The 21,610-nt window shown below is 57.6% G+C and overlaps 2 protein-coding genes across 10 annotated transcripts in view; one reads left to right on the plus strand and one right to left on the minus strand.

Moving 5' to 3' along the window:
* Positions 1-14,915, plus strand: part of LOC116954077 (uncharacterized) — a 30,292-nt gene extending 15,377 nt beyond the window's left edge. The window contains exons 6-12 of one of the 2 annotated variants that reach the window (XR_012929613.1): positions 1,633-1,655; positions 2,651-2,753; positions 4,383-4,463; positions 6,655-6,732; positions 8,115-8,209; positions 9,316-14,453; positions 14,496-14,915. Coding sequence is in view for 1 of the 2 variants with exons in the window: in XM_032974496.2 (XP_032830387.2) it covers positions 1,633-1,655; positions 2,651-2,753; positions 4,383-4,463; positions 6,655-6,732; positions 8,115-8,209; positions 9,316-9,383 (448 nt within the window). In the remaining variant the exon portion in view is untranslated. Of the gene's footprint in view, positions 1-1,632; positions 1,656-2,650; positions 2,754-4,382; positions 4,464-6,654; positions 6,733-8,114; positions 8,210-9,315 lie in introns of both variants that reach the window. The other variant, XM_032974496.2, reaches the window with a different exon arrangement.
* A 2,902-nt stretch (positions 14,916-17,817) lies between these two features.
* The window catches only part of LOC116954198 (protein spire homolog 1-like), a 44,524-nt gene continuing 40,731 nt past the window's right edge, over positions 17,818-21,610 (minus strand). For all 8 annotated transcript variants that reach the window (XM_076052127.1, XM_076052126.1, XM_076052128.1 and 5 more), the window contains one exon: positions 17,818-20,974. In XM_076052127.1, coding sequence (XP_075908242.1) covers positions 20,614-20,974 — 361 coding nt within the window. In that variant the 3' untranslated portion in view covers positions 17,818-20,613. The remainder of the gene's footprint in view (positions 20,975-21,610) is intronic.

The following is a 21,610-nucleotide window of genomic DNA, read 5'->3' on the forward strand; positions in this document are numbered from 1 at the left end:
TCAGTTGTTTCACAATGGGGGGCAGAGGTGAGCGGGAGGGGGGGGGTTGGGGTAGACATTGGTGGGGGGGGGGGGGTAAATCCCAATGGGGAGGTGGTGGTGGTGCTCGCTTGCAGCCTCAGCGGCTGTTGTCAGCCAGCAGTGCCGTCCTCGGGGTCGTTGTTCACGAGCACAGGGTCTGGATCATCGGGGGAACTTTTGTCGGCCGAGGGTTGTCAGGGTATCTATCCCCTTTTGTTGGGCGTAAGAATTCATGGGGGGGGGGGGGTGGTGGGGGGGGTGGGGGCGAGGGGTGAGTGCCGGGTGGGGTCACGCCTTACAGGGTGTTAATGAGTCGGGGGTTTGTCGGAGGCTTCGGGGAGACCCCTGAAAATGGGACCTGAATTGCGTTTTGGGGTCCACTACACAAGGGGTGGGGGGCGGTGTTGGGTGCGTCACGTGTGTTAGGCATGTGCCAGGTGTATCGTGTGTGGGATTGTGTCACGTGTGCTGCTCGAGAGCTCATCAGACTCCTCACCATCCGCCCCTCCCTCCCTGCCCCCCCCCCCACAACACCACTTTGTTGCCATGGCAACGCAGCCAGCAATTAACTCTAATGATCGGATGAGGTGGCGGCGGAAAGGGGGCCCGTGGCTGTGGGCCGTGCGTGGGGAGCGGCGGCGCAGCGGTTAGCGCACTGCGCTACGAACCCCCCCCCGCGACCCGAGTTCGATCGCCGCTCGCGGCCAAACCTCGGTGACAATTATCCGAACTGGTCCGGGGCCTTGCCTAGGTCAACGGGGCCTTAAATCGGTGCCTTGTGCGGCGTGTGCACATCAGTGCTGGGGACGACGACGACGATGGCGGACATGTGTGTCGGCGCTGGCCACCCACCCTCTTCGTGTGCCGTGCCGGGCTCAAATACGAGTATGTGCTCGCGACCGGCACTTGCCCCAACAGCCCGTGCGGGATCTTTGTCTCTGTGGGGGGAGATCCGTCGGAGCTGTCCAATCGTAAGGCTGCGATTTGGTCACGGAAAGTCCACGGAGGGTGGCGGTGGATCGTGATTTCCAAATAAACTCTCCGGTGGGTGTCTGGGGCGCGGATCGCGACAGGCAAACACGGGATCTTGGAAGATTCCTTTTGTTTCCTCGCGAAATGATAAAGGGGGGTGGGGGGGGGCGGTGGTGGTGGTGGTGGTGGCATCGCCGCATCTGACTCCGTGACCTCTCCGGGGAAGTACCGACTCTGTTTTGCCCGGACCTTGGCCGTGAGATTCCCACCAACTTTGATCTCACCACCTTTGCAGTCGCTGGAATGATCGTTACCGCCATCACCATCACCGTTGTCATCCTCATCACCACCGGTATCATCACTGACCGCCATCAGCACCATCATCATCATCATCATCCTCACCAACATCACTATCATCATCACCACCACCATCACCAATATCACCATCACCACCACCATCACCACTATCACCACCATAATCACCAGCAACGCCACGACTATCATCACCATCATCACCATCATGATCACCATCATCATCACCACCACCATCATCACCATCATCACCATGGTCGCCCGCTATCGCGTTCTGAGTTTATCCGCCCTTGCTCTTTGTGTGCACGCTGCCGCCGCCCGGAGCAGCGAGGAGCAAGCGACAGACTCCGGTACGGGGCATGGGTCGGGATCGGGTCAAGTCTAATTGGGTCAAATCAGGGGCAGGGCACATATAATTGGGTCAAGTCAGGTCAAGTCTAATTGGGTCAGGTCAGGTCAAGTGTAATTGGGTCAGGTCAGGTCAAATCTAATTGGGTCAGGTCCAGTCTAATTGGGTCAGGTCAAGTGTAATTTGGTCGGGCCAGGTCAAGTGTAATTGGATCAGGTCAAGTCTAATTGGGTCAGGTCAAGTCTAATTGGGTCAGGTCGGGTCAAGTCTAATTGGGCCAGGTCAAGTCTAATTGGGTCAGGTCAAGTCTAATTGGGTCAGGTCAAGTCTAATTGGGTCAGGTCAAGTCTAATTGGGTCAGGTCAGGTCAAGTGTAATTGGGTTAGGTCAGGTCAAATCTAATTGGGTCAGGTCAAGTCTAATTGGGTCAGGTCAAGTGTAATTGGGTCAAGTCAGGTCGTCTAATTGGGTCAAGTCAGATTAAGTCTAATTGGGTCAGGTCAGGTCAAGTCTAATTGGGTCAGGATCAGGTAAAATCTAATTGGGTCGGGTCAGGTCAAATCTAATTGGGTCAGGTCAAGTCTAATTGGGTCAAGTCAGGTCAAGTCTCATTGGGTCAAGTCAGGTCAAGTCTCATTGGGTCAAGTCAGGTCAAGTCTAATTGGGTCAGGTCAAGTCTAATGGGGTCAGGTCAAGTCTAATTGGATCAAGTCAGGTCAAGTCTAATTGAGTCGGATCTTGTATAGTTTGATCAAGTCTACTTTGGTCAGGTGTAATTGGGTCAGGTCATCTGGGCATCTCCTAGGTCGACTCAGCCTCAAACCTGGTACGATGTGCAAACATCAACACTGGGGAGACAAAGGCGGTCGGGTGTGGTGCTGGTCACCCACCCCCTCGTGTGCCGTGACGGCCTGTGTAGGTGCTACTCACTAACAGCACTTGCTCCAACAGTCTGTCGAGGCTATATGGGGGATCTTTGTCTTTGTGCGACTACAGAAGTGCGAGGATCCGCCGAGGGGGGAGGGGTGGCGGGGGAGGAGGGGGAGGCGGTGACCCCACGCACGTTCCTGTACACTCACCTTAAAGATCAACCCATCTGGTGAGTGTACACCTCACCCCACACACCTCACCCCACACACCTCAACCCACACACCTCACCCCACACACCTCACCCCACACACCTCACACACCTCACCCCACACACCTCACTCCACACACCTCAACCCACACACCTCACCCCACACACCTCACCCCACACACCTCACCCCACACACCTCACCCCACACACCTCACCCCACACACCTCAACCCACACACCTCAACCCACACTCCTCACCCCACACACCTCACCCCACACACCTCACCCCGCACACCCCACACACCCCACACACCCCACACACCTCACCCCACACACCCCACACACCTCACCCCACACACCTCACCCCGCACACCTCACCCCACACACCTCACCCCACACACCCCACACACCTCAACCCACACACCTCAACCCACACACCTCACCCCACACACCTCACACACCTCACCCCACACACCTCAACCCACACACCTCACCCCGCACACCTCACCCCGCACACCCCACACACCCCACACACCTCACCCCACACACCTCACCCCACACACCTCACCCCACACACCTCACCCCACACACCTCACCCCACACACCCAACACACCTCACCCCACACAGCTCACCCCACACACCCCACACACCCCACACATCTCACCCCGCACACCTCACCCCACACACCTCACCCCACACACCTCACCCCACACACCTCACCCCACACACCCCACACACCCCACACATCTCACCCCGCACACCTCACCATACACACCTCACTCCACACACCTCACCCCACACACCTCACCCCACACACCTCACCCCACACACCTCACCCCGCACACCTCACCCCACACACCTCAACCCACACACCTCACCCCACACACCTCACCCCACACACCTCACCCCGCACACCTCACCCCACACACCTCACCCCGCACACCTCACCCCACACACCCCACACACCTCACCCCACACACCTCATCATGTTGATGATGATGCAACATAATGATTCATGATAAGATGATTATGAAGAGGAGGGGTTTTTCCGTAGTGGTGAGTGATGATGACACGTTGTGACGATGATGGCTGTGGTGGTGATGATGACACGTTGTGACGATGATGGCTGTGGTGGTGGTGGTGAGTGATGATGACACGTTGTGACAATGATGGCTGTGGTGATGGTGGTGGTGATGATGATGACACGTTGTGACGATGATGGCTGTGGTGGTGGTGGTGAGTGATGATGATGATGACACGTTGTGACGATGATGGCTGTGGTGGTGGTGAGTGATGATGATGACACGTTGTGACGATGATGGCTGTGGTGGTGGTGGTGATGATGATGACACGTTGTGACGATGATGGCTGTGGTGGTGATGATGACACGTTGTGACGATGATGGCTGCGGTGGTGGTGGTGGTGGTGATGAGCCGTAATGACTGACGATAGACTCACAATGATGATCGTCACCATCATTGGCGATGACGACGATCATGAATAAAGTGACAAAGAAGAGGATGATAATGAAATGAGTCGTAACGATGATGATAACGATGTAGCGATGATGACGATGACGAGGATGACGAGGATGAGGCTGTTTGGGAATTGACCCCACGGCTGCGACTCCGGCCCCCTTCCCCGGCCCAGGCAGACTCTACGCTTCTGGAACGCGGCGCTCTTCCAGGCGCTGCACGTCGAGCGGCAGAAACACGAGCTCCCCCACAGCGGGTGGGCACACCTGGGGGCTCCTCAACACCTGGGGGCTCATCCACACCTGGGGGCTCGTCAACACCTGGGGGCTCGTCAACACCTGGGGGCTCATCAACACCTGGGGGCTCATCCACACCTGGGGGCTCGTCAACACCTGGGGGCTCGTCAACACCTGGGGGCTCATCAACACCTAGGGGCTCATCAACACCTGGGGGCTCATCCACACCTGGGGGCTCATCCACACCTGGGGGCTCATCCACACCTGGGGGCTCATCCACACCTGGGGGCTCATCAACACCTGGGCACTCATCAACACCTGGGGGCTCATCCACACCTGGGGGCTCATCCACACCTGGGGGCTCATCAACACCTGGGGGCTCGTCAACACCTGGGCACTCATCCACACCTGGGCACTCATCAACACCTGGGGGCTCATCCACACCTGGGGGCTCATCAACACCTGGGCACTCATCAACACCTGGGGGCTCATCCACACCTGGGGGCTCATCCACACCTGGGGGCTCATCAACACCTGGGGGCTCGTCAACACCTGGGCACTCATCCACACCTGGGCACTCATCAACACCTGGGGGCTCATCCACACCTGGGGGCTCATCAACACCTGGGCACTCATCAACACCTGGGGGCTCATCCACACCTGGGGGCTCATCCACACCTGGGGGCTCATCAACACCTGGGCACTAATCAACACCTGGGGGCTCATCCACACCTGGGGGCTCATCAACACCTGGGCACTAATCAACACCTGGGGGCTCATCCACACCTGGGGGCTCATCAACACCTGGGGGCTCCACACCTTGACACTCCACACTTGGGGAACATCCGGGCACTCCACACCTGGGCACTCCTCCACACCTGGGCACTCCTCCACACCTGGGCACTCCTCCACACCTGGGAAACACCTGAGCACACGTAAGTACACGTTTACACACCTGAATGCCTCCTCACACACATGCACACCTCAGCATTCGAGATGACTGGGGAGGGGTAATTGTGTGTGTTTGTCTGTGTATATAGATAGTATATAGATACACACAGTGTAGCGGTTAGCGCTACGCTGCACCACGAACCTGGCCACTCAGGTTCGATTCCCGCTCACGGCCAACAACACCGGTGACGATTATCTGAACCGATCCTGGGTCTCCCCTCAGTCGATTCAGCCTCAAATGAGTACCTGGTGCGGTGTGTAAACATCGTCACTGGGGAGACAAAGGCGGTCGGGCGTGGTGCTGGCCACCCACCGCCTGGTGTGCCGTTCCGGCCTTTATAGGTGCTCGCTAACAGCACTTGCTCCTACAGTCTGTTACAGGCTATACGGGGGATCTTTATCTTTGTATATAGATACGTATGTGTGTTTGTGTGGTGAGCGGTATTGCAGTGGTTAGCACACTACGTTACAAACCCAGCGATCCGAGTTCGATTCCCGCTCACAGCCAACATCAGTGACGATTCATTGAACCTGAACCTGCGCCTCCCCTAGATTGACTCAGACTGAAATGAGTACCTGGTGCGGTGTGCAAACATCGCCACTGGGGAGAACAAGGCGGCCGAGTGTGGTGTTGGCCATCCACCGCCTGGTGTGCCGTGCCGGCCTTTGAAGGTACTCGCTAACAGCACTTGAATCGATTGGCGGTGGGCCTGGGTCACCGCAAAATATTGGTAGGCCGGGCAGAGTTTAAGGTTTTTTTTTTTTCTGGGAGCATCGCTGGTACCACCACCCTGTCCTGCCGGAGGGCGACGCTGGGAGCGATGACGACGACGATGTCGATCCCGCCGACACGACCGTGACCGCCGGCCGTACCAAGAGAGCGCCTGGTGCGCCATTGCCTCCGAGTGGTCTCGCTCACAAAGACAAGGAGGGTGTTGCCGCCCCCGTAAGAAGCAGAACTTGCTGCGGAATGACCAGACCAGCATCCCGATGTACTTTCACAACAAGCGATTAACAGCCGTTGCCACGCACAAATCCCCAGCAGCCCCCCTTTTTAATGGGTGTTTTGCGTGTTTTTTATTTCCATATTTGGCGTGCGTATCGGGTTCAGTGACATCTCCCCTCTTCATAGGCCTTCTGGTTTCGGAGTTACGGAGGTTTTGGCACCCCCAGGTCACGATGGTGACCCGGGTCACCGCCAATCGATTCACTTGTCCCAAGAGTCTGTCCAGGCTATAGGGGTGATCTTTGTCTTTGCAGGTCTCAACGCAAGGAGCTGTGCACAGCAGTGGACAGCAGTAGGGAGGTGACGGAGAGCATCACATTCAACCTCCTGGGGTACTACTCCTTGGTTATACACACGCCTCTATACACACGTCTCTGTACACACGTCTCTGTACACACGCCTCTGTACACACGCCTCTATACACACGTCTCTGTACACACGTCTCTGTACACACGTCTCTATACACACGCCTCTGTACGCGCGTCTCTGTACACACGTCTCTGTACACACGTCTCTTTACGCGCGCCTCTGTACACACGTCTCTGTACGCACGTCTCTGTACACACGCCTTTATAACATCTCTAATACACACATCTATACACACATCTCTAGACACAAGACATTTATTCAAAGACAAAGATCCCCCGTATAGCCTTAACAGGCTGCAGGGGCAAGTGCTGTTAGCGAGCACCTATGAAGGCCAGCACGGCAGACGAGGGGGTGGGTGGCCAACACCACGCCCGACCGCCTTTACCCCTACACACATCTACACACACACACATCTATACACACATTTATACACACACAATCTATACACAACAACAACCGCCATTCGCCACTAAGTGGCGGTGACGTCACCATGACGCTTGTGCCAGGACATGTGCACCTTGAGGCCACGTGAAGTGTCGAACGCCCGCTGGCAGGAGGTCACGAGGCAGACCCAGGTGCCACGGGTCGACTGACTGAGATGACTGGCTGATGCACCACTTGTGCCCCCTACTGTGCCAATCTGCTGTGCTTTAGCCCCCCGGTGCTCCGCTCGTTGTTGTGAGCGTCGCTCTTCCGCCCTCCGTTGTTGTTGGAGGGCGACTGCCTCCAACTGCCCAGTAGCGTCCTTCACGAGCCTCCTCCACAGAGGCCGATCTTGACACCGCTGGTGCCAGTCATCGGCAAGTCCACTCAGCTCCACGTCCTCCTGTACCACATCACTCCATCTCTTCTCTAGCCCGTGCCATGCCAGTTTAGCCCCCTCGATCCGGCCAAACAAAAGCTGTTTCGGCATGCGGTGGCTGGGCATGGGGGCTACATGACCCAGCCACACACATCTATACACACACATCTATACATCTATACACAATCTATACACCACGACACCTACACACATCTATACACACACATCTATACATCTATACACACACAATCTATACACCACGACACCTACACAATCTATGCACACACACACCTATAAACACCTGCACATATCCACACACACACACACACACCTCCACCAGGTGTGATCTCCGCAAGTGAGTCAGTCAGGTGAGTCCCCCTTTATTTAACCAGGATATGAGATTGCCCCATCGAGACCCAGGTGAACAACTTTGCCTCTGGCGAGTGCCATCTGGGTCACATCCAACTCAATTTAAATGCGCAGCGTCTTTTAAAACTTCTACGATCGGTGACCGTGCCATATGCGGCGTGCCGTGTGCCGCAGCTGCCTGTCGGGGCGGATGCTGTCCCTGGGTCTCAGTCGCCGGGCCTGCGCCGAGTTCCTGAGGAGGCAGTGCGACACGGGGGGGCTCGCCGAAGGTGAGGGGGGTGGTCATAGAGCGGGGGAGGGGAGGGGGGGGGGTCAGTGGGGGGCTGGAGGGAGTGTCGCGTCCAGGATGGTAAGGGCTCTGCGGTCAAGGATGCAGGGGGTCAGAGGTCGAGTGCGTGGTCCGTTGACCGAATCCCGCAGGCCGCCATGGTTAATGCCATACGTACGCGCGGGTGCGTGTGTGTGCGTGTGTGTGCGTGTGTGTGTGTGTGTGCGTTCTTCCGCACCGTACGTAGGCAAGCGCGCTATAGTTGGAGTGTGCGCCGTTTGGCGTCACAGTGGACGACGCGAGAGGGATCCCGCAATGTTGGGGGGGGGGGGGGGGCGGGGGGATAGAAGCAATTGAAAACCCTGCGCGAGCATACATCGCATATTCAATGAACGTCGATTTCGTTGGACGAAATTTTTGTCTGGGGAGAAATTTATTTTGGGATGCGGGGTCAGGGGTCCGTGGCCTAGGGCAGTGGCTCTTATCCTGGGGTTTACGCGCCGCCTGGGGGTGCGAGATGCCCTGTCTAGGGGGCGGCGGGGGGGGGGGGTAGCGAGACATGGCCAGATGTTTTTTTTAGAAGGTTAATAATCGAAAGCACAAATTAAGCACGGGCACGTGAGTTACAACTTACTTTGTTTCATCAAACCTATTTATTTATTAACATTATATATATTTTAAAAAAATTACGATCGAGAGCCAAAGGGGTGCAGGGCTGCGGTGCAGATTAAAAACCACTCGTCTAGGGGGCTTGTGCGATCCAGGAAGGTGGTGAGGTCTGCGGTGTTATGGAGCAATGGGACGTTCAGGTAGTCGGTTGGGGGGGGGAGGGTCAAAGATCCTGGGTCTGGTACCCGGGGGTCTGAGGTTCGGGGATCAAGGCTAGGTCAGGGGTCGGGAACCTGCGGCTTCAAGAGTCCCTCGCGCCTCTTCAAGGGACCGCTCCGTGACGTCGTTTGTGATTGATGTTGAGTTGTCGTTTTTGTTGTTTTTACCGAATTCGATTCCCGACCGTCTGGGCTAGGGGATCGGGCTCCCTGGTGCACCGTGAGGTCAAGTAACGGCGGGGGGTGGGGGCGGGCCCTGTCGTCTGTGCTTGTGTCTCAGAACAACTGGAGGCGCTGGTGGCAAACATGGAGCGACTGGAATCAGCAGCAGCGGCAGCAGCGGAATAAACCACGCTCGCCACACCCCTACTAACCACATCACACCACGCCATCGTACTCGCCACACCAATACTCGCTGCATCACACCACGTCTTCAGCATACTCACCACATCATCACACCACTCCGTACTCGGCACACACCCATACTCTCTGTCATCACCTTGCGTCTCACATCACACGTCATCACACCATGCATGCACAGCCGCGACCGCGCACCCATAAGCACACACTGCACACACACACACACTACAAACACACATTGCACACACACTGCACACACACACTGCACACAAACACTCTGCACGCACACACACACTGCACACACACACACACAGCACACACACACTGTCCACACCACACACACGCAAAGCATATGCAACACTGGTTGCTGACCTCTCACTCACACCTTACTCGCCTGCCTCTCCACCCACCCAGGTGTGGCTGCCTGACTCACTGGCCTGCAAGTTCAATTCCGGAGCGACGATAATAAGAATCTCTCTGATTGAGTGAGTCGGCGAATTATAACACTAGGCCTGTTCCATGGTTGGGGTGAGGGTAGGTCACGTGGTGTGTGGTGGCACCAGAGAGAAGTTAGGGCCTTGATACCACGTGAGATGAACCTCACCTGGTGATGCCTCACCTGGTGAGGCCTCGCCTAGAGGGTCCTCAGCAGGAGCAGGGTCACCCAGGTGAGGTGAGGTGGGGCCTGGCCAGTGCCGTCCCTAGGGTAACGGTGAATCGGGGGGCGACCGCCCTGGGCCCCGCGATTTGGGGAGCCCCCCCCGCGTTTCTACGTCACTGCGTCGGGGAGGGGGGGGGGGGGCGCACCACCACCTCCCCCCCTCACTCTGGACGACCCTGGGCCTGCTAAACTTCAGCTGCAAACTCTCCCATGATCCGCGACTCGGGTCTGGCACTTTATCCACTCGCAGGCCAAGCCCCGGTCGAATGTCGACATTGCAAGTCGTTCACTACCCGTGGTGATCTGTGGCCGTGATCTTTACTAATTTTCAGCGGGGGGGGGGGGGGGGGGGGGAGCACGTTGGCCGATTAGACGTCCCCAGTGTCAGGGTGCCGCTACACTTGTGAAACCATTGGGGGGTTTGTGTGTTCACGTAGCCCGCGGGGCCTTGCAACGAAGAACGCGAAAATGAATCCTCGTAACGCCGCCAGACCTCCGTGGGCAGCGGTGGCGGCGGTGGTGGCCGCCGCCGCTGCTGCTGCACGTGGCCGGCGCTGCTGCTGCACGTGGCTGCCGCTGCTGCTGCTGCACGTGGCCGGCGCTGCTTGGTCTCCTCTGGCTGCTCCGCATTCCGCTAAAAAGTCATGAATTGGCCGATGACCGAAAACAATTTCGAGGACCGCAGAGCTTGGGCAGTTGTTGAGGTCGTCGGCTCGGCAGCTGCTGCCTTCCCGCACGTCAGTGGTTCCTCATCGCGCCTCCGAGTCATCCTTTACATCTCTCTCTCTGAGTCGTACTCTCTCTGAGTCATCCTCTCCCCGAGTCGTTCTCTCTCTCCGAGTCGTCCTCTCTCTGAGTCATCCTCTCCCCGAGTCGTTCTCTCTCTCCGAGTCGTCCTCTCTCTGAGTCGTTCTCTCTCTCCGAGTTGTCCTCTCTCTGAGTCGTCCTCTCCCCGAGTCGTTCTCTCTCTCTGAGTCGTCCTCTCTCCGAGTCATCCTCTCCCCGAGTCGTTCTCTCTCTCTGAGTCGTCCTCTCTCTGAGTCATCTCCCCGAGTCGTTCTCTCTCTCCGAGTCGTCCTCTGAGTCATCCTCTCCCCGAGTCGTTCTCTCTCTCCGAGTCGTCCTCTCTCTGAGTCATCCTCTCCCCGAGTCGTTCTCTCTCTCCGAGTCGTCCTCTCTCTGAGTCATCCTCTCCCCGAGTCGTTCTCTCTCTCTGAGTCGTCCTCTCTCTGAGTCATCGTCTCCCCGAGTCGTTCCCTCTCTCCGAGTCGTCCTCTCTCTGAGTCATCCTCTCCCCGAGTCGTTCTCTCTCTCTGAGTCGTCCTGTCTCTCTCTCCGAGTCGTCCTCTCGTCGCCCTGTCTCCCTCCTCTGAGCGAGCGAGCGACGCAGCAGCGTCACAAGTCGACATTCTCCATATCGCTCTCTCGGTCCATAACACATTCCGGCCCACCGAGCGCAGGAGCCGCAAATCCGCGTGCAGGTGGCAGCCCTAAACCGCGACCCACGTGGCGCCATCATCCCCTCCCGTCTGCACCCTACACAAAGCAAAAGATCGATACCCCCCCCCCCCCCCCCCCCGTATAGCCTTTGACAGAACGTTGGGGCAGGCGCTGTTTGCGAGTAGCACGGGGGGGGGGGGGGGGGCCAAACGTCACGGTCCCCAGCCGAACTTCGGCTCCCCAGTGTGGACGGTTACTACACATCGCATCGGATCACCATTTGAGGCCGAGTCGACCTAGGGGAGGCCCGGGACCGGTTCATATGTTCGCCGCGTTCATGGTCGCGAGAGGGAATCGAACTCGGGTTCACCGGGTTCGGAGCGCAGTGAGACAACCGCGACTATGCCGCTCGAGAACAATAACCAGCGAGTGGCGGTGACGTCGCGACGGCGCTTGTGCCAGGCTAGGTGCACTTTGAGGCCACGTTCAGTGTCAAAGGCTCGCTGGCAGGAGGGTCACGGAACAGACCCCAGGGTGCCATGGGTGGAGTGACTGAGATGACTTCCGCTCTGTAACACACGTACACACACATACGTACACACAACAACAACCGCCATTCGCCACTAAGTGGCGGTGACGTCACCACGACGCTTGTGCCAGGCCATGTGCACCTTGAGGCCACGTGAAGTGTCGAACGCCCGCTGGCAGGAGGTCACGGGGCAGACCCAGGTGCCACGGGTCGACTGAGATGACTGGCTGATGCACCACCTGTGCCCCCTACTGTGCCAACTTGCTGTGCTTTAGCCACCCGGCGCTCCGCTCATTGTGAGCGTCGCTCCTCCGCCCTCCGTTGTTGGAGGGCGACTGCCTCCAACTGCCCAGTAGCGTCCTTCACGAGCCTCCTCCACAGAAGCCGATCTTGACACCGCTGGTAGCAGTCATCGGCAAGTCCACTCAGCTCCACGTCCTCCTGTACCACATCACTCCATCTCTTCTCTAGCCCGTGCCGCGCCCGTTTAGCCCCCTCGATCCGGCCGAACAAAAGCTATTTCGGCATGCGGTGGCTGGGCATGCGAGCTACATGACCGAGCCAACGCAGCCTTGCCTGCCGGAGGAGCTCACCGATGGGACCCTGCCCAGATCTTTCAAGGATTTGTGAGCTCACACAATCCAGCCTGGTTAAACCCAGGATGGATCGTAGGCAGGCTAGCCTAAATGTTTCTAACCGGCGAAGATGCTCCATTAAGGGGGTCCACGTTTCGCAAGTGTAGAGAAGGGAGGGAATGACCGTGGCCGAGAAGACCTGAAGCTTAGTGCGGAGCGACAGAGCAGGTAGCTTCCACACAGCGTTACGCAACCGATGAAAATATATTGTCGCTCAACTGATTCGGAGTGAGACCTCTGCTGTTAAACTGGGGCCGGTCATAAGCACACTGCCCAGGTATGGGAAACTCTCCACTCTCTCCACAACTGCCTCATCACCGATTGGGAGTTGTGGGGTGGAGTGTCCGATGGTACAAAACACCCAGGCACGTACGCACATGTACGTACACGTACACACACGTACACACATGTACACACACACGTACACACGCGCGCACACACGTACACACGTACACACACAAAGACACAGTCGTGGCATATCACTCCCAATCTACCACGTAAGTTTTACACGCGCTTGCAATCTGTGATTTATCTGATTCCCCCCTCCCTCGCCTCCATCTCTCTCTCCCCCCTCCGTATCCCATTGATCTCCGGTCTCTGCATCCCCCATCACCTCCCTTGTCCTCATCGTGCAATAGGAACACCACCCCCCCCCCGTCTCCCCCACTCTGCCTTCTCTCTCCCAGTCTCTGCTGCTCCACCAATCGTTTTTTCTCAGCCCCCCCAGCCCCCAAATCTTCTCCAATCTCTCCTCTTCGCTGCTTCATCTGCTGCCCGAGTGTCTGGTCTTTATTGATCCCCCCCACCCCGTCATCCGCCAATCCCCGTATCCTTCATGCTCCCCGTGTCTCCCCCCCACCACCCACCGCCTTTCCCCTCTCGCCCCCGCGACCGCTCCCGTTAATTATCGGTGCTCGTCAATTGTGGTCACGTGCCGTGTCTCCCCGTGTCTCATTACAAGTCGCCCTGTTCCTTTCCGAGTTCGGGGCTTCGTCACGAGTTCCTATCCGGGGTCCCTGGGGTCTCCGAATGCCCCTGGGGTCTTGGGTGCCTGGATTCAGGTGCCCTGCGTCCCTGAGTCTCTGGGCAACTCGATTCAGGACCCCGAGTCTCTGGGAACCTCGATTCAGGTCCCTGGGTCTCTGCCCTCCCCCCCCCCCCCGGGTTCGTGCAAGTCGACGAGCGACCCCACGCGGCAGGGTCCCCAAGTAGCTCGACCCGTGGGCTGCGTCACGGAGACCTTTGACCTTCCACGCGCCGCGCGCATTTCACACGCACGGGGAAACGGACGGGCGCGGCCACGCGCAGCCCTGGCGGTGGTGTCACTCCACTGCTGGATGATGGCCTCGCCCCTCCGTGCCGGGTTGGTGATGGACGGGGGGGGGGCGCGGTTATATTTGACCATACTTCACCACACCACGCTGGTCAGTGCGGGTTGTTGGTGGTGGGGAAGGCGGGGAGCCATCGAAGTGCGGCAAAGTGGATTTTGCCGCACAGTCCTCTGCTGCCTAAACCGCAAAGCCCCGCCGCAAGCCTATAGCACCTGCTGCGCATGGCGGCCGTTTCCATCCAAGCAGCCAACCAGGCTCGGGGCCTGCTGAGCCTCACGAAGCTCGGGAGCATTCCGGGTGATTTTGGGCATGGGTGCGAATCGTCTTGTCATTAATGACTCTACCGCCCCCGCCCTCCGTGTATGGAATACGTTAAGAACCGAGCAGGTTGGGTTGGGATGGGTCTCACGCTGGGACTTGGCAATCTCACGTTGGGCCTAGGCAATCTTACGCTGGGACTGGGCAATCTCACCCTGGGACTTGTCTATCTCACGTTGGGCCTAGGCAATCTCACGCTGGGACTTGTCTATCTCACGTTGGGCCTAGGCAATCTCACGCTGGGACTGGGCAATTTCACACCCCGAGCCTGGACAATCTCACGCAATGGGCGTCCTCCAATCTTGAGAGCTCTGCATGGAGTCACATTGTGCATGTGTAATTGTCAATCCTGGAAGACCCTCTCACCCCCCCCCACCCCGTTGTATAGGTCAACGCAGGGCTTAATTTCAGCCGGAGCTGTTCGGGGCTGATCTCCGGGAAATATTTCTGCGGTGTGATTTGGTTGTGGTGGTGGTGGTGGGGGAGAAAAGAAGGGTTCGGAGAGGTTGGGTTGGTGATAATGTAAGCCCTGGCTTGGTGCAACTGTTTGTTCAGAAAATTATAATGCTGTGGAATTTAAATATAATACAGAATATTATTACCACGTCTAGCTGTCAATGTCGTGTTGTCCCATTGTACTGGATTATTCAACGAGAGTGTTGCTGCACACGTTCGTGCCACCGTCCGCTTGTCAATCCACCGCTGGACGAGGACCTCCCGTCCACCGCCGAGGCTGTGACGGCCACGTGGGTTTATTCTGACCACACGTCACCACGGTGGTCAGTGACGAGTTGGTGAAGAACTGAATGATTGTACACCTTGTGCTGCCACTGGAAGATGTTCCACGGTGGTTGCGAGATGTTAACTACCTCGCCTGGTATACAGGAGGTCGTGGGTTCTATCACGACCCTGACACCTCTCGCGCGCGCCCCCCCCCCCCCCCCCCCCCGTGGTCCCGCTCCTCCGGATTTTCCCTCCACATTGAGAATCAACGTGCGTTTGGAGTATTTGGCTGCTATACATTTCCACATGATGATAAGCCATTTCGTTGAGCTATCATTTGCGACCAGGTCGCTTCTGAAACAGCTACATAGCTCAGTGATAAAATAAAATCTGGTTATAGTTTTTAGTTCCAATGTGTTGAGATGGGATGGTGACGTAAGCCACTTAAAGATGCATAGATTATTATTCACGTCCCAAAGTTTCATTCGCAGTCCTGAATGGAATAGGCAGCCGGGTGATTTCAGCGGTAAAGTTAACTTGGGGTTACTAATCTCAAGTTTCAAACAAGACACGAACACTTGTACACAAAGCACACCTCTGTGGCATTATGCAACAACACAACCATCAGCAGTTCCTGTAGAACTGCATCGTGGACCCCACCCCACATCGCGTCTCAAGGGGTCACCATCAAAATCAAGTTGAGCGAATGTGACCAGCCAACAGCGATGAGCCACACGTGGACGAGTTTCGTTCCGACAGTGACTCATCAGCATAGAGGTAGTCGCCAAATGCCCACCGCTGCCTCAATTACAGCCGTGGGGTGGCCCCACCATTCCACAGTCTTCGACTTCTTTCGTACGGCTGCTGACGTTGCAGAGAAGTGACGACATATAGAAATAGGTTTTACCCTTTTAACTGGCACAAAAACTGACACCTTTATTCAAGGCATCATGTTTGCAATAACCACAACACAAACAGTCAAAATGCAATCAAAAGAGACAACTCTGATAATATGCACTGTCCTTGAATTTGATTGGTCCACACCCGAGCCGGCTTTTCTTAGAGCCTAGTCTCCACTGGTGTTGGACCAGAAGACGCCAAAAGGCGTACGTCTTATTATCAGAGTTGTCTCTTTTGTTTGCATTTTGACTGCTTGTGTTGTGGTTATTGCAAACATGCCTTCAATAAAGGTGTCAGTTTTTGTGCCAGTTAAAAGGGTAAAACCTATTTCTATATCTTGTTACTGGCAAAGGAGGTCTCATAATGTAAAAGCGACAACTTCACATTCAGGCGGTCAAGGCCAGACAACCGCGTCGGGAGCAACGGAGTGTCACTGCGACTCCTCCTTCGTTATTGTGGATCGGGGCGTTGCGTCGTTACACGTTTGCATGGTCAGTCGTGGGTGACCTCAAGTCGCACGCACTGGCTGGAGAGGTTTTGAACTTTTGCATTTGTGCGTCTACTGCCCACGGTTTGTGCAGTGGATGCGATTTAGTGTGGATCATGAGCAGCTTCGTGGACGATCAAGTCCCCTGAGATCGTGCGCTTTGGGTCTTTCACAGCCCCGGGTGTTTTATTTCGCGAGTTCTCTGGAACGTCCACTCAGCACCGTACGCGCGCAATGTGCCAGAGTGCTTTGAGTGGCAACATGTTTGTGTCGACAAATCGCGGGGCGTGTCCTGCGGCCTGCAGCATCCATCATCGACATAAGGGGGGGGGGGGTTCTGGACAGTTTCATAAATCGCGAGCTGCGTTGGCATTAATTCGAGAGCGTAGATCCACAAGTGGAGTGGTGGATTAATCACAAGTGGAGTGGTGGATTAATCCCCATTCCCCTATCGATACAAGTTGCCGATTGTATTCGGTCCAAGAGGGGTTTTAGGGTCAAGGCAATCGGGACCGTGTTCATCGATGCAGAGGGGTTGTGGGCATGAGCGCCTTCACTCTGGGCACTGCAGCATCGAGTCTCGGGTGGGGAGCCCGGCATAGTGTCGTGGAATTCCTGAAGCTCGCTTATGGAATCAATGCGTGCACCATCCCCCCCACCCACACTCCAACCACCGTGCCAAGCGTGGCACCCTGCTGACGAACATTCCGCGGTGGGTCGACGGTGTTGCATCTTCCTCACCTTGTCACTGCTGCGGATGAGAAGTCAGCTGCTCGTGCAGTCAGACGGAGAGAGACCTGGCGAGGTGTTAACTACCTTGCCTGGTATGCAGGAGGTCGTGGGTTGAATCCGGACCCCTGCTGTATATTTGGGAGTCTGCGTCTCTCTCTCTCTCGCTCTCCGCGGTGGTCGCGTGGATTTTTCTCAGCGTCCTCCGGGTTTTCACCTCCACATTAAGAATCAACATCAAGCCGTTTGGAGCGTTTGGCTGCTACACATTTCCACATGGGCTATCATTTGTGGCCAGGTCGCTTCTGAAAAAGAGCTACATAACTCGGTGAGCCTTACCCGGTAAAATAAAAATTTCGGTTGTTTTAAATAGACTGAGAGACGGACAGAGACGGGGAGAAAGACGGTGGGGGGGGGGGGAGACAGACACGAAGAGGGACAGTCACAGACGGTGTTTGGACATCGATGCTTATAAATCTTGTAGAAATCGCGTAAGTTAAGACAAATATTAAAGTTGTCGAGTTAAGATTCGTCTCAACTTACGCCTCTCCGCTTGACTCGGGTTGCCCCTCCCCCCACCCCCCGACCCCCCCGGGTCTCCCCCAAAAAGCCTCTCCGCTCTGCTGGCTCGCGACACGGGCGCGGCGCGGCACGCGCGTCAGTACAAAGTTAAGAGAAAGTGCTCCGCTTTATTCACCATAAACGACAGAAGGAACAATTTGCCACTGCGAACCGGGCGACTCGCGGGAGCCGAGGGATGGGGGGGGGCAAGGGGAAAGAGGTGGGGGGCGAGGGGAGGGGGGGCGAAGAGAGGGTGGGGAAGGGGTGGGGGGGCGAGGGGGGAAAGGGGTGGGGGCGAGGGGGGGAAGGGGTGGGGGCGAGGGGGGGGGAAGGGGTGGGTGGGGGAGTAAAACACGACAGCAGTCGAGAGGAAGGCAGGGACCACCTCCACTCCCCCGCGCCCTCGGGGCCTCACCGGCCACCGACGACTCGTTCGTCTTCCCACAAGAACCCGGCACAGATCGCCCGAGGGTTCTCGGCACAGCCGTTAGGCCCAAAAGCCTCCTGCTGCTACCGCTGCTGCTGCTGCCGCCGCTGCTGCCACGTTGCAAGCCAGAGCACGACCATCCCGGGCCACAACTTGGGTCACACGCAATCCCGGTCACTTCACCCACGCACCTCTGGTCCTCTCCCTCCACACCCCCGGTCCGTCTCCACTACACTTGCGCACCGACCCACAAATCGCTCGCACGCAAACGCAATCTCTCACGCGGCCAGAAATACAAACGCTCACCACTCCCACCATCTCTAAGGAAGACTCACATCATGCACGCCAGCTGTGGTGACACACACCCTGACACACACACACACAGCTACACTCTCCGCGACACACGCACAAATACAAAGCTCCCCCGTATAGCCTTAACAGACCGTAGGGGCAAGTGCTGTTAGCGAGCACTTATGAAGGCCGGAACGGTACACGAGGGGGTGGGTGGTCAGCACCACGCCCGACCGCCTTTGTCTCCCTAGTGCCAATGTTTACACACCGCACCAGGTACTTATTTGAGGCTGAGTCGACCTATGGGAGGCCCAGGACCGGTTCAGATAATCGTCACCGGTGTTGGCCGTGAGCGGGAATCGAACCCGGGTCGCCAGGTTCGTAACGCAGCGCGCTAACCGCTACACTATCGCTCCCCGCGACACACACACACGCAGACACACAGACACACAGTTATACACACAACATCGCATGGCCTGGCCATGCGACCCTGACCTCACGACACAAACAAAGGGGGTCACAACCCTGACCTAATCAGACTGGGGTCACAACCCTGACCTCAGTCAGGGCAACCGTCCTGACCTCATCAGAGGGGTAACGACCTCGTCGCACAAGCAGGGGGTCCACGACCCTGACCTATTCAGCACAGAGTCACGACCTTGACCTTTTCAGCGCGGAGTCACGACCTTGACCCTGACCTATTCAGCACGGAGTCACGACCTTGACCTTTTCAGCGCGGAGTCACGACCTTGACCCTGACCTATTCAGCGCGGAGTCACGACCTTGACCTATTCAGCGTGGGGTCACGACCCTGACCTATCCAGCTCGGGAGTCACGACCTTGACCTATTCAACGCGGAGTCACGACCTTGACCCTGACCCATTCATCGCGGGGTCACGACCTTGACCTATTCAGCGCGGGGTCACGACCCTGACCTATTCAGCACGGAGTCACGACCTTGACCTATTCAGCGCGGAGTCACGACCTTGACCCCGGAGTCGCGGTGCCTCGACCTCGAGATACCCCGACGCTCGCCCTCAGCCTGGTCACTCTCGGCCTCGTCTCACAACAAATAAATATGGGTGGGGGGGTTGGGGTTTGGGGGGCGGGGGGGGGGGGCCGGGTCTAAACCCGCACCCCCTAAACATCCTCATGTCGGTCCGGTGCAGATTTACACACACAGCGCTCACTCGCGCGCGCGTGTGTGTGTATGTGTTATTGAGTGTCTCGGTGTGTGGGTACGTATGTGTGTGTGTATGTGTTGTTGAGTGTCTCGGTGTGTGGGTACGTGTGTGTGTGTGTTATTGAGTGTTTCGGTGTGTGGGTACATGTGTGTGTGTTATTGAGTGTCTCGGTGTGTGTGTGTGTTATTGAGTGTCTCGGTGTGTCTGTGTGTGTATGTGTTATTTCGTGTCTTGGTGTGTGTGTGTGTGTTATTTAGTGTCTCGGTGTCTGTGTGCGTGTTATTGAGTGTCTCGGTGTGTGTTATTGAGTGTCTCGGTGTGTGTGTTATTGAGTGTCTCGGTGTGTCTGTGTGTGTGTGTGTTATTGAGTGTCTCGGTGTGTCTGTGTGTGTATGTGTTATTTAGTGTCTCGGTGTCTGTGTGCGTCTTTGTGCCAATGTCCCCCGTGTGTGTGCTTGTGCGTGTTCGGCGGACGCGCGTGTATCTGCGCGTACTAATTTCTACGCGTGCGCGCGCTTGTACGTACGCGCGAGTTTCCCTATCTTCTCGTGGTGCGTTTGTGCGTTTGTCTGTCTGTGTGCGTGCGTGCGCGCACCAAGTATCGGGCAGTGCCATGCTGACGGAGCGGCGAGCGAACTCGCGCACACGCATGCACATACATGCAGACACACTCGCACGCATCTCGCACTTTGCGGTGGGCGCGCACTCCCTGGCGGGCAGCGCCGCTCACTCCACGGGCGCCACGGTGGCGGCCGTCCGTGCCGGTCCCCGCGAGTTCCGACCGCGGCGGCGAAGGTGGCGCTACCCCACCGGACACCGCCGCCGCCGCCGCCGCCGCCCGCTTCTCCGCTTGTCCATTTTTGATTCTTCGGCCGGCGACGGTCGCAGTGGCCGCGTCGGCCCACGTCCATCAACATCGGCGGAACTCGTCACCGTCGTCGCCGTCTTTGATTTCTCCGCTTTGCCGACGCCAACCCCCGGCGCCGCCGCCGCCGCCGCCGCCTACACCTCCTTGATGGGCGTCTCGCGCGGCACAGCGAGGTGGAACCCGCGGTTCACGCCGGGGGGGGCCGCGGACGTGGCGGCCGCCAGCCCTTCCCCGCCGCCGGCGTCGCCGCCGCCGCCGCCGCCGCCGCTGCCGCCCGCCAACTTCCGGGCGCCGGCGCCGGGCTCCAGCGAGCGAGTCTTGTAGCGGCGCAGCCAGGGCGGCCGCCGGTCGCCGTGGAAGGGGTTGCGGCTCGAGCGGATGATGTCGGCCACGAAGCGCCGGCAGTCGACGCAGACGTCCACGCAGCCCCAGTCGGCCGTGCTGCGCGTCGGCAGCGCCGGCTCCCAGCCGCCGCCGCCGCCGCCGGGCGCGGTGCTGCCCACGGACGACGGTCGGAGGAGGAGAGAAACGGTTGTTGTTGTTGTCGACATCATCATTATTATTTTGTTATTAGCCCGCTGGTATACCCGGGAAAGTCTCACCGAGTCTCAAGCACACCCCCCGGCCCCCCCACACCACACTTTAAACAAGGTCCCCACGCTCCAGGGATGCCGCGAAGGATCTCCCCTCATGATTGCCCACCTCTGGTGTAGCGGCGCCACCTAGTGGGGTAACGGCGCCACCTAGTGGGGTAACGGCGCCACCTATTGGGGTAACGTCACCACCTAGATGGGTAACGGCGCCACCTAGTGGGGTAACGGCGCCACCTAGTGGGGTAACGGCACCACCTAGTGGGGTAACGTCACCACCTAGAGGGGTAACGGCGCCACCTAGTGGGGTAACGGCGCCACCTAGTGGGGTAACAGCGTCACCTAGAGGGGTAAGGAGTGCCACCTAGTGGGGTAACGGCGCCACCTAGTGGGGTAACGTCTCCACCTAGAGGGGTAACGGTGCCACCTAGTGGGGTAAGGAGTGCCACCTAGTGGGGTAACGGCGCCACCTAGTGGGGTAACGGCACCACCTAGTGGGGTAACGTCACCACCTAGAGGGGTAACGGCGCCACCTAGTGGG

The sequence above is a fragment of the Petromyzon marinus genome, chromosome 54 (genome assembly GCF_048934315.1).
Source record: "Petromyzon marinus isolate PM22_M1 ecotype Great Lakes invasive population chromosome 54, UKy_Petmar_22M1.pri1.0, whole genome shotgun sequence".
Taxonomy (NCBI): domain Eukaryota; kingdom Metazoa; phylum Chordata; class Hyperoartia; order Petromyzontiformes; family Petromyzontidae; genus Petromyzon; species Petromyzon marinus.